This window comes from Choloepus didactylus, chromosome 5 (assembly GCF_015220235.1).
Source record: "Choloepus didactylus isolate mChoDid1 chromosome 5, mChoDid1.pri, whole genome shotgun sequence".
Lineage (NCBI taxonomy): Eukaryota > Metazoa > Chordata > Mammalia > Pilosa > Megalonychidae > Choloepus > Choloepus didactylus.
The window spans coordinates 100,992,949-101,006,559 of NC_051311.1; the positions used below are offsets into that span (position 1 = coordinate 100,992,949).

The 13,611-nt window shown below is 33.5% G+C and overlaps 1 protein-coding gene across 1 annotated transcript in view; it reads right to left on the reverse strand.

Annotated features, from left to right (window-relative positions):
• SEMA3D (semaphorin 3D) overlaps positions 1–13,611 on the reverse strand; it is a 205,527-nt gene that overhangs the window by 50,408 nt on the left and 141,508 nt on the right. The window contains exons 9-11 of the mRNA XM_037837475.1: positions 5,745–5,859; positions 3,522–3,591; positions 700–844 (exon numbers count right to left, since the gene is read on the reverse strand). Of these exons, the coding sequence (XP_037693403.1) occupies positions 700–844; positions 3,522–3,591; positions 5,745–5,859 (330 nt within the window). The remainder of the gene's footprint in view (positions 1–699; positions 845–3,521; positions 3,592–5,744; positions 5,860–13,611) is intronic.

Genomic DNA, 13,611 nt, shown 5'->3' on the forward strand with positions numbered 1-13,611 from the left:
AGAAAAAAAAAGCTTTATATTTGTAATGCATATTTGACATTTTAAACTGCAGAGTAATTTTTAAATAAATTCATAAACTATAAAACACATTTCTTACTTGCTTCAGCTTGTTTTAAGCTTGAATTATACTATTTGGATTTATACTATTTATACCATTACAGAACTTCAGTGTTCTCTAAAGTTTCTTCTCCATTTCAAAAATGTGGCTTTTTCCAAGGTGCAACAAAACATAGAAACAACAAACTCATAACAAGAAAGGAAATAATTTAAATTTAACTGATGTGGTCATTTTCCAGTAGAAGTTGGGACTAAAAAACCATTTTAACATATGCAAAGCTGTGTGTGGTGAATAAATCTTATTTGGCATTTTCATCTAATTCAGAGTATTTGTTATTCTAGATCTCTAAATCATTTTCATGATTCTATAGACTTATTGGAGATAAGCACTGTATTCTCAGTATAATCTGCTCTTTATAATATACTCCATTGTTTCCTATATTACTTAACATTATTATTCAAAAGAAAAATACTAAGTTCCAATGAAGGATTGAAATGCTAGTCCATCACTGTTAATAAATAATAGTTAATTTTAAATCCACAGCACATATTGCTGTGGTGAATAACATAGTTCATAATAATAGAAACAGAAATAGAATGTGTGCCTAAAATAATACTTCAATTATTTGGTTGGATACATACTGTACCAGGTCGGGGATATGGAATTCTTCCATCGTACTGCACCCAACGATGATCTGCACTCTCCTTATGAGCATATGGACCATTAAAAACTGCTCTGATATCAGCCATGCTATATACACAAACGGCAGAGCCTTTGAAGATGGAGCTGAAAAAAAATCACATGATTTAGTCATTCACTGGTTCATTCAACAGATATTTATTGAGCACAAACTATGTGCCAGATGCTGTGGCCAAAACTGATTGAGCACATACTATGTACTAGGTGCTGTAAACAAAATGTGCTCCTGTCCTCAAGAAGTTTATAGTCTAGTAATTTCGAATAAAGTGAGATAAGAGCTATAGTATGGTAATTACAGAAAGCTATGTGTGCACACAGATGGATACTCAGGGGAGGGTAAACAGCTAAGTTTCCAGGGAGGAGGAGATGTCTAAACTGACAGCTGGTGGAAAATAAGAATTAACTAGAAAAACAGGGGAATAAGGAATAATATGAAGGAAGAGTATTATATTTATCCATATGCTCTTAAATTCTATTCAAATTTATTATAACAGAATTCTTTCTAAAAAGTTATATTACCTAGTAGTCAAAAAGAGGAATTGTTTAGATAAGTGGTCAATAGCCCTCTCATTTATCTGCTTTCTTAAAGTTAGTAAATGTACATAAATACTGGCTATTAAATAATTTCTTCATGTGATTTTAATTACACTGATTTAAACTATTTAGAAACAACCTTTTTTGTTCCTCCTTGAATGTATAAGTTTAGTTAATCATAATCACGCGGGATTGATGCCCACATTACTAAAAGACAGTAAAGCTTTATAGGAATTCTACAAATTTTTGCAAACTAATGATGAAAAGTGTTAACGTTGTCATCAGATGTAATTTTTTAATCTTATTTCTGGAAATTAAAAGACACTTTTTGGAGTCTAAAACTTTTGATGTTTCCTGGTATTATAAAAGAGTGCACCCTTATGATTTAAGAGAAATGTCATCTCAGCACGACATAAATGAGCTAATGATTCTTTAACAGGAATAACTCAACCATAATACACATGAAATGACATTAATGGGGACATCAGGAGGTGATGGTAAACAGTCACCTGGAAGAAAAACAGAAGAGACTAGAGAAATGGGGTGATGTTCCCATAAAAGTCACATGCCATGCTCTGCCTATGATATTTTACAGGAATGATGCATCATGTTTAATGACACTGTGTTATTGTAGGTTAATTATGTCCTCTCATTGGACAGAGCATGGGACACACATCCTGACATTACCTCAGTGATCAGGGCAGCATTAAAAATAAAACAAGAAAGTACACTAAGAAGAAAGAATTGACTTGTAACTTCACACCCTGGGTGGGCAGAAATTTGGTAGGGGAAAAAGAAAACCATCTAGGGGCTATGTTTCCCTGGCACATATCTGTGCCTGGTGTGGGGAACACACAGTGACTTCAAAGAAAGTTCTGTGAATGGAAAGGTGCCAAGGGAACTACGGCCAAGATACTTAACTTTAGTAAGTGCAGGCACTTGATCTTCTGGCATCTTTTTATATTGAGACATAAATTAATGGAAAAAATAAAGTACAAAATTGCAGTTTCTTGGGATACCTTCTTTAGTCTCATCTTGAAATATTCACATTCAATATCTTATAATTAATCAAATAGTGTTTTATTTTCAGGTATATTCTAAACCAATAGTGCATTTTTGTTTATACATGAAGCATCATGATCCAAAAGAGTGCCATGTGACATAAAGGAGTTAAATGATAATTTGCATCCAATATAAGAATTAATCAAAAGAAAGCAGTAAGCCCATTTCTCCTATACCAATAAATCCAATTCTTCCAATACCAATATCAATATACATTCACATAGATTGAGAGGAGGGCCATTTAGAACAGTGAAAAGTACTTCAAAGAACGTGTTGTAGGCAGTAATATTAAAGATGTGCTTTGAACACAGCCAATGTAAATTATTGGATTAAATAAAATTAAGATAATAGGCTCACAGATTATTTAAGAAAGCTTCATAGATGCCAGTAGAACTTTTAAGAAAGTCAGAATATCAATGACAAGTATATGAGAGCATTATGAAGAAAAATAGTGAGAATTCAGGGGTAGACATTAGGAAAACATCTTCATTTCTAGTCCAATTTTTACTAGTAATTGGTGGCTCTTCTTTGGGCAAGAAATGCACACTTGTTTGCATTAATTAGTGGAGCAGTGAAATGGTGATAAAAACATTCACTCCATCCTTACAAGATAATAGGGAAGTGCAAAAAGGATGGCATGTGAGGGCATTTACAAGTCAAGAGTGTCTCATCTTATGATTACAGCCTAGCCAATGATTAAGACATCATACATTTCTTCAGTATAACCTTTATGACATGCAGCTCAGAAGTATTTAATTTGATTACACATGATTGTACCTTTTGATTCAAAAATTCTAGTCTTGGAATTTATCCCATAGATAATACTCACCCCTATGGGGAATGGCAGATGTATAGGGCTAGTCACTGTAGCATTATTTGTAACAGCAAAAGATTGGAAACAACTGAAATGTTTACATATGGGGAACTGGTTAAATAAATTAAGGTAATAGATATAGGAGATATTATGCTGCTGTAAAAAGAACAAAGATTTTTTTATGTATTGATATTAAAAGATTTCTAAGAAGCACAAAGTGAAAAAGTAAAATGCAAAAATGTGCTTGACATGCTACCTAAAAAAGGAAGGTACAGAAAAAGAAAATATAACTCTATTGGATTATATACACTTAAGAATTTTCTAGAAGGATTAAAAGTGCTTTTATAAACATACCTTGTTGTAGTAAACACTCCATATACTACAGGATTTCTTTCATCTCTTGTGGGGAGTAAGTAAATATCTTCTATAAATAGGAAAAATATTAATTATTTACTACATTTTTATTTTCCAGTTACAAAAATGTTTGCTTTTTCTTTAATTATGCAATGTTTTGGAGACTGTATTTAAACAAAAATTAAAATTAAAATTAAATTAAATTTTAAAACTTTTCATGAAAAAAGTATTTTATTAAAAAACACTGTTTTAGTTTTATACACGCATGGTACATATACGCAGCACAAAAGCATTCCTCCTCTAGTCCTCCACCTTCCTTCAGAGATGTTTAAACCTGGGACTCCCTTTCTCCCACACTCAGCTACCCTAGCTGCCTGTCATACAACCTCTGAGGGAGGAGTGTGTAAGGATGGAGGCAAGGCCAACTCAGATCACAGCTAGTTATGCAACAGTGGGGAGGGCTATTCCAGGTTTCACCTCTCAGCCAAGTCCCATGAGATCAGCTTTTACCCCATACTCCAGATTCCAAGCACACAGCAAGTGGCTGATTTGCTGCTTGTCTCTGGCTGCAGTAGTTTTTCCCATAGTGGGAGTCAACTCTGCAAGTCCCAGATGCTGTTTCACCATGTCCTAGACCAGTCCTTTCCCCTCTCACCCGCCTCTCCTGGAAACAAAGGCACAAACAGAAAGGCAGGGAAAGAGGCAGGGGCTGGATAGAGCGGAGGGCACATAGGGTGGAAAGAGGGAGCAGGAATGCAGGCAGTGACATCATAGGCTCCAGGCCCAAGGCTCCTTGATCCAGGCTGAGAAGCCATGAACTCGGAGCAGCTCTGATACCCGTGACCGGAACCAACCTAGCTGTAGGACATGAAGGGCATGGCCAATGGCTGAGACAAGCTCTCACAGAATTCGCAAAAAAGTCTAGGGTCCACATTCAATAGCTCAACTATAAAATGTCATTCAAAAAATGAACCCCAATCTCTGTTCTGAAGGAAAGGATCAGTAGATCAACATAAGTGCATAAGAACAAATGCATGTATGCATATGTACACACACACACACACACACACACACACACACACACACACACACTTGGGAGGGCGGAGCTTCTTACTCATGAGTAAATCTTTAAAGACATTTTCCCCTTCTTGGAAAATGTCATCCAAATTATTATAATTATTAAAATTAAGATAACAGTGAGAGTTACTGTATTATGATTTAGGAAATTAAGCTTAAAAGATTGGTTTGCTCGCCAGTTATGTGATATTGAGTTGGAGTCTTAGTTGTTTATTAAATCACCTATAAATGACATGGTTCATCTGACAATCTCCATAACAATTTCTTATTAAGAATATATAAATTCATAGAGAATATAAAACAGAATCACAGGTTGTTTTTGCCCTCCAGTTTAAAGAAGTGTTTTCCTGAAATAGCATCAACTTATTAGTAATTCAAGTTTCTGTTTGGTGACAAAGTGAAAACAGCTATGTTTAGTATGGTATAGATACTAAATCATGTATAACTAATGGTCCTTGAAATATTACTTAGGATGTCAGTGTGCATGTATACAACATGAGAAGTCATCCATGAATATTGCATATATACTTTATATTTACATTTATATTATATAAATATAATCCTGATAAAATTATTCAATGATATGGCTAGTCATTTTTTATGGCAAAAACAAGTTCAAGTAAATAAAAGCTAACGATGCTAAATTTATATACAATCGAAAAAAATCCTTCTAGAATTAGCTTGTGGTGACATAAGGAAGAGAAATGAAAGAAAAGAATCTCTTCTAAAGCTTCTCTGAGTGTCCTTAAGATACAGGTCACGAAACCTCCCGTTCTCTCCAGCAGAGGGCATATATAGATAAAGGAACCAGTTAATCCCACCTGTGGCTCCTTCCACAGTGAAAGACTGCATGGGAAATGGGTGGATTGGATGTTGTAGTCCAAAGCTAACAGCTTTCCTTCTCTTACTGGAGTTTTGTTTCCTTCACTACCTTTGAGGACTCTTAAAAGAAAAGAAGCTGTTTTTTCAAGTTGTGCTCAGATCTAGAGCATCTCTATGTGCTTTGTGTGAATGAATTAAATCAGAACCATTTCTGCAACCTGTGGTGGGTTATATAATGAGGATTTGGGGCTAAAATAAAATAAATACTGAGTTACTTAGTTAGATAGTAAGACTTTTGCAAGTAATAAAGTACATGCAACTTACGAAGCTCATCAAAATGAGTATCTGCCCCATCATTTCCAGGAATTGAGCATATCAGTCTGGCTTTGAGAAAAGTTGTCCATTTGTTTATCAGGCTGCGTTGTCCCCCCACATCATTCTGAGAAAAAGTACCACAAAAAATAAAGATAAAGGTTTAACAGCATGAGTCTATCATCAACCAAAACTGGTAGTTATTACCAGTAATATCTTACTAATGTTATTGTTTACAAAGACAAAGAGTGTACATATTTATTCCTTGAAATTTTGAAATAAGTGAAAAGGCACTCTTGGCCTTTTCCAAGAGTTTCCAACATGAAATTCTTCTCACTATGTAAATGCAGTGAAAGCAACTTAGCTCGACTGAATGACAAAATGCATCCTAGATTACAGTAAATAAGGCAGGCTTGGATTCAAATACCATCTCTGCCAGTTGTTTGCTCCATGATCCACAAAAGCCTATTTAATTCTCCAAGTCTCTGTTTTCTCATCAATAAAATATGATTAATTCCTTGAAATACGGTTATTTTGATGATTCAATGGAATAATCTGTGTAAATTTCCTAGCACAATGCCAGGCTATTTGAGTTTAATAAATGCTAGCTAGAACTGATATGTATACATTATTTCTATCATTAAGATCAATATTTGCATTCTTTAGAAAAATATCTCCCTAGAGAATTAAGAATAGTCCTTTTCAAATTTAGTATCCTACTAATTAAACATTAAACCAACCAATATATACATGACATACATAGAAAAGCAATCTTAAATTTTAAACATGAATCTATACTTTTCCATACTTTATTTTTTCCATTAAATATTTTATTGAAAATGTTCTTTAGGCATTTGGCAAAACATAAGCATTTAAATCAATTAAATAGAATAAACAGCTATGTTATCCCATAATTCAGCTTAAGAAGACATAGTTCTTATTTTTAAATTGATATGTCTCTGGTTCCACAAAATTAATATTAATTTCCATTTGTTTGACTCAACTAGCTCTGCTGTGATCATATATATATATATTTTTTAAATGAGACTATTTCATGCAATAAGTATATTATGTACTTAAACTCTGGCTTTCAAAACTTACTTTTGGATATACATTTTCAATTATTGTATTTAAATGTAAATATAAATTCTATAAAACTTTTTACCTCTCATACAATCTGTGTTCTGTAAAGTTAACAAAAAGTTAATTGTAAAATTTTAAGTCTAAATATCCAAGAATTGTCTCCTCTATGCTTCTTTTTAACTATGGAAATGAAATTGAACAGAGAAAAGCATCTGAAAGATGATTCCAAACAGGAGAATTTAGTATCATCTAAATATTTGCTACTGTTAAAGACAGGGGAAAGGAGGAAAGGGAGAGGGAAAACAGAAAGAGAAAAAGAGAGGGGGAGGGGGAAGGGGAGGGAGAGAGAGAGGTTGCTTTCAGTGTTAATATGGGTAATGTCAAAATCCAAATTCTTAACAGATATAAAGGGCAAATCTCAGAAGCCTTTTAGACTTGTGGGAAAGCTAAGGCAAATAAGCTCCTTGAGACCAGAAACCACATCTATTTTTATAGTCTTAGCACCTAACACCAAGGGTGTAGCTATTGTATGTGAGTCCTACAATGGATCATTTTTTATATCCCCCTTTGCTAAACAAAATAATTTTCATTAATAATTTGGTAAAAATCCGTAATAATTATTATTTCTTGATTTGTTCTTTATAACAAACAACAATTTAGAAGAATAATGTTCACATGTAAATATGTTTTTCAAATTCAAAGAAATATATCATATATGAACTAAAATTTGCGCAAATTAAAACAAAAATATCACAACACTTTGTTTTGCCCCATTAAATTTTAAATGATTCCAAATCACTATGGACTTACTCTTGGAACAAACATATGGAGCTGTCCATGTGTGCAGGAGTTGGCTATACTAATTTGATACATATACACATAAACACATAAATACTTATATACATATACATATACACACTCATAATATCCATATCCACAATAGAAACACAATGGTAACCACAGTGATTGTTTAGAAGTTGGATCAGTAAAAGACTTTCTGGCAGGATATAGGGCACGTGATGATAATAAAAGGCATGATGTTTTTTTGTTGGTTTTCTAGTAGTTTTTCATTCTTACCAGAATATGCCGCCCTTTATTCCTCGTGCCCACCACCTGCCCTGGATATATCACTAACAATTCACCTCACGGGTCCTTAATAAATACGTGTTTAAAAATTCATGAATAACTAAAAATACAGGATAAATTTGATAAAAGTTTTGAAATATATGAAAAACCAAAGAATTTGAGTTTCCTCAGAAATTGTTTTATAGTGGGAAAATGAGGATGGCTTCACTAAAGAGATGGATTTAATATTCAGTCTTAAAATAGTACGTGGGTTTCAGACATGTAGAGATTGGTTCAGGGAATATTCCATACTGGAAACTAGAGATAAAGAAAATAGAGTTTTCTTTCAAGAAAATGCAGATATAATATACTTTATACAATTAACTTTTAGTAACAAGCATGTCTGTAATTGCTCTTAATATTATATTTGGAATATGGTGCTTCTATTATTTATCATTGCTCAATAATAAAAATAATCAATATTGCAGCTAGTTGTATGATTTCAGACGCCTGCAGATGTGAAGTCAGATTTGTCTAGACATGACTTTTATTTTCTACGATAATACCCTTAGAGAATTTCATAAATGTAAATGTCAATATTAGTACAAACGGGCAAAATATTTGATGCTTCCAGTTAAAGTAATAATTATTTCTGTATTCCTGCAGAAGTCCAGTAAGAAAATGTATATTTAGAATTATTGAGAAAGTAAGACATTTTTAAATGAATTTAAAAATACAAGTTATCTCCTCATCTTTCTCATGACCCTTGCCATATATCTTTTTAAATTCACATACCTAGCTTTTATATTTTGCTCAGTAGAGACGTATTTGTACTAAGCAGAGCCCTAGTTAAACCCTTTTTATTTTAATGTATTATTTAATGTAGATAATTTTCCTTGCCTGTATTTGTATTTTTTGAGAGTTAGAATGAATACTAAAAATAGCTTTGATTCAATACACATAAAAAGGTATGTCATCTATCATAAAAATAATGCTGGGGCTGTAGTTTGGTTTATTTCTTTACCCCTAACACAGAGAAGGTGCTCTTCCTTTTTTTTTTTTTTCACTAAATTAATAAACAGATATATAGACTATCTGCTCAACAACATTCATTTAACAGGTGTACACATTACTATTGCGTCAGAAAAATAAGTGACCATAGTCTCTTTAAAAATTTCTATTAGATAAAAGTGACAATATATCTGTTTTCAAACATAACTGTCCCTTTCTTTTGCAATTATCACCTATATTTAAAGATAACCATGTAAAAATTCTACCTATTTGACTAGCTCCAGATTTGTTGGCTAGGAAAGGGATTTACACCGCACCTGCATTTTTTTTTTTAACACAACAAATGGAAATTGCAATCCTTCGAACAAAAGAATCTTTAAATGCTCTTGCCTACCCATCCAGCAGCCTTTCCCATTCCCTCGAGAAATAAAAAGATAAAAACCTAAAAATCCAGGTCAAAGATAAAAGCCACCTGCTGTCAGCAGGGAAACAAGTATAGTTTCAGGGATAACAGCTTTCAGGAGAGGATTATAAGCATTTAATGACTAGATAGTAACTCTTACAGACATCCAGAAGCATGACCTGGGATGGCAAAGTTCAGTTCACAAGGAGTTGTATTTCTCCTGTAGGGATGTGTCAGTTGACTCACTTTGTTGATCAGCTCTTAGTCCCTGGATTTGTTTGCAAATCCACACAATCTCCCCTGAAAACTTTAAGTCCAGGGGAGGGTTGAAAGGTGGTAAACACTTTTGTACTAAACTGTCACCTCCTTGCTTATTTTTATGAAGTTCTAAAGAACACAATAGTGTCACTAATGCAATAGAGTTATTATTGAGATGTCAGAATCAGCAGCTCTTAGACACTGGTCACTTCTATTTGTCTCCACTCTATTTATCTCAGCCTCTTTATGGTCATGTTTCCAAAAGCCTTGACATCTTCTACACAAAGACGCAGATAAAAGTAACAAAGAAATTAAATGTAAACAAGATGGACCACGTGTTCAATCTGGGTGGTGAGTACAGGGGTGTCTGTTTTCTTATCCTCTGTAGCTTTTTCTATGGTTGGGATGTTTCTTAATTTTAGAGTAATCAATAAAAGCAGAAAAAAAATAGAAGCAATATACTTTGAAATCCTTCTGCAACCTTAAAATCTAGTACCTTTGAATTATCCTATTGGATGATTGTTATATATTGTGAAATACTATGATCTATTAATCATAGTTACCGAGTTACTAATGGGTAGATCATTCACAAAGCAGGTTAATGGTAATTCCATTTTCCTTCTACTGTCTCAGCAAACGCAAGTCCTTATAAATCTTAAATAGACATGTAGAGTAGCTAGAAGCTGTCACACATGAACTTTTATTGAGTGTGTCTTTTGCCCTTTGGGTCATTATGCAGGGTTCATCTGTTAAACGTGGTTTTATCTGTATATGCCATCCTCTTTGAGGCTCTCTCAGCACTCTATAAATATTGTCATCCTCGCCTACATATTGGGAAACAGAAGCTTTTGGAAAATGGAATAACTGACTATAGCCTCTATGCTCGTAAACACTGAAGATTTTCTAAATCAATGGAATCTCCAAGACATACAAGAACATGAAGAGTTATATTAAAATATTGATGAGCATGCAGAAATTCATAATCATATTAATAAGTCTAAATTGAAGGACCCCAGGCTTTCCAAATCAATAATTTTGGGGGAATGACACATCTTAAGAATTAAATTTTTTTACAAAGGTTTTGATACTGTCATTAGAGATTATAAATTCTTCTTTGTTGAAAATTTAGTTCTTTTGCCTAATGCTACTCTTCTATATCTCTAAACAAATCTCTGAAACACTTTGAAAATCATAATCTATGCATGTTTTGTGTGACACCCAGCCCCCACCCAATCCTGTCCATTATTAACATTTTATCTCAGAGATTTTGGCTTGAATTAACACCACCCACCTTTCTTTTGAAGGTGATCTAAATACTACAGTATTGTAAATCAATAAACTATTTTCCCATTATTGGAACTATCACACTGAGGCAAACTCACAGGCTTTCTATTGACCATGTTTACAAATTCAATTGTATTTTCAACTTACTGTCTGTTATGTTTCAATACTTCTTTCGCTATTCCTATCTGATTTATCATCTATAATAACAGCTGTACCTTGCAGGTATTAAATAAATAGTCTTGTGTTGAGGCATGCCACCAAATCTCCTAACAACTCAAAAGTCCCAGGAAATACTGATGATACCATCATATAACAGGCACCTCACAGCAATTGTCCAATCCATTTCTATCTGCGCTGCCTCAATCTTCACTAGATTATTTCTAGGGGCAGTGTTTAGAATTTTTCTTTGTAACCTTAACAAGAAGGGGCTGCATATGTCAATAATAATGATAAGAATAATCCCAAAACAGGATGGCCCATTTAGGAGCTTGGAACTGTGATTTTCTGGTTATGATGTGGTAGAAACAAAAAGTAAAACTGGAATAAGACCCAAATAGCTTTATTTTAAGCTTATGCCTAAGATATTAGAATAAATTGTTATACCAAGAGGAAGAGCTGAAATGAGAATATTTTAATACACCAAATGAACTAACATTAGATAGTGAATTAGATCGGTTAAATGAAATGCAATGGCTATGTTGTACCTTCCTTTTCAGGCCATGAGGCTTCTTTTGCAATACTTTTTAACTTTGTTCACGGAACTAGTTCATTAGGATACAAAAAGTAGTTCTGTCCACTAAAAAACAAAAGTACAAAGGGAGAATGATAATCAAGACTAACAATAAAGATGGCTGCAAGTTGTTTAAGTTTTCTCATATGGTCATGCCAGGCAACCAACTCACATAACATAGAAACAAATTTCTCTTCAGTTATTTTCTTGAGAAACTGAGGTGATGCTGAGCAATTTTTATAAAAAGAGAATTTTATAGGTATGTTTCTTCTTTATCACAGTAAGATATATCTGTACTTGCTATTCACTGTTTTCAAAGTTTTTAGTGTCTCTCTTATATACTTGAGAATTCAAAATAATTTCCAGATAGCTGACATCCAAGAAAACAGTCTTTTACTTCACCTACTAAAAATCTTGAAACACCTTAGGAGTAGGAAAAAACAAACCTATGCACACTCAAAATCTAGGACAAGGGGGAGTGGAGGGTGAAAAAAATAAACAAAACAACCTTTATTGCAGGTATTGAACACAGTGGTTTTTAAGAGATACATTCAATGGAGGCTTTTAAGGCAAATATATATATATATATATATATATTTTTTTTTTTTTTTGAGAAAAAAATCTCTACTGTTTAGCAATGACTGTTTGTGATTTGCCTTTGGAAAATGACAAAACAAACAGAAATGGAGAACATGTTTTTCTAACTACTTCAAAAACTTGTAAAGATTATTAGAAATGAAGAACTTGGGTAATGCACTATGCTAAAGAATCAGTCTCTAAAATTTAGCAGATTAATATTAGGTAAATCTAGGCATGTTAAGTAGTCTTGTTCAGGTAAAATCAGAGTTCATTAATTAAAAAAATAGAGAGAAAGCCACTGCCAATTTTATAAATCCCTGCCTAGGAATTTCTCAGACAGGAAAACAGATGGGAGTGAAGCAAAAGCACATCTGTAACTTGTGGGCTCTAAATCTCTCATTTGGGTTGTAAGTGACACGTGGAAAGTAAGCACAAAACCACAACTCGGTAGAGATCAATAAATACCAAAAGTGTCATTGGTCTAAAAACACAAATCTTCAAAGGCAGTAATTGTCCAAATAGGACCATATATCAAAATAGACAATGCAAGTGGAATCCAAGCAAAGAGCTATTAGTGAGACCCCTAGGCAAGTTATGTGAAAGGGCCATCCAAACTGAATTCCTGGCACAGACAAAAGGAAATACTGCAAAACAAAAAGAGAACTGGCATAACCTACAGCTGGAACCTGCAGTGGGCTAACGTAAGTAAGCTAATAGACAATGCTTCCAAAAATGAATAAAATACAAAAATAATGCAAAACAGCCTTGAGGTGGAAAGTTGCAAGTAAGCCAGTAAGCCTCCTGAAGAGACTGGTATTTCCACACATTGGCTTACAGGGTGGGTCTTGAAGGGAAACACCAAGTAATAAACATCATAGAGACATAAATAATGGTATCTGAAAGCACTAAAGGGCTAAGTAAAGAGACACAAATATTTTCAGAGGGTGTATTTCATCCTGTTTTACCTGTTCCTTCAGCTAACATTACTACCTCACCACAAGGATCTGTATAATTTACCATCTACTGGAGCAATTCTCCATAGTAGAAGCCACACCTTTTAGTGCTTTAAAATGTTGATTGCCTGACAGTATCAAAGAATTACACAGCTTGGCAAGGACTTTAGAACTCATTCTAGGGTAAGTAACTGATTTTAAATATAAGAAAATTAAGCAAGTAGTTTGACTGGAATTAATGACACTATTGAAAAATAAGCCAGTAGGTAATATGTTCTACCATGTTCAATGGTAAACATGTCGAGTTTTAAACACATTCTTTGCATTCTTTGGGTGAATGTATTTATTCTTCTGAGGACATCATCACCAATACTGCCCTATGAAATTGTCTTCTGAGTCCATTTATTTTATAGTCTCTTTCTCCATCCATTATTTCTTATCCAAAATTTGCATTATCCAAATTGTTCACACTGTTTTCACCAGATTATGGCTCCAAATAATTTTGACTATTTC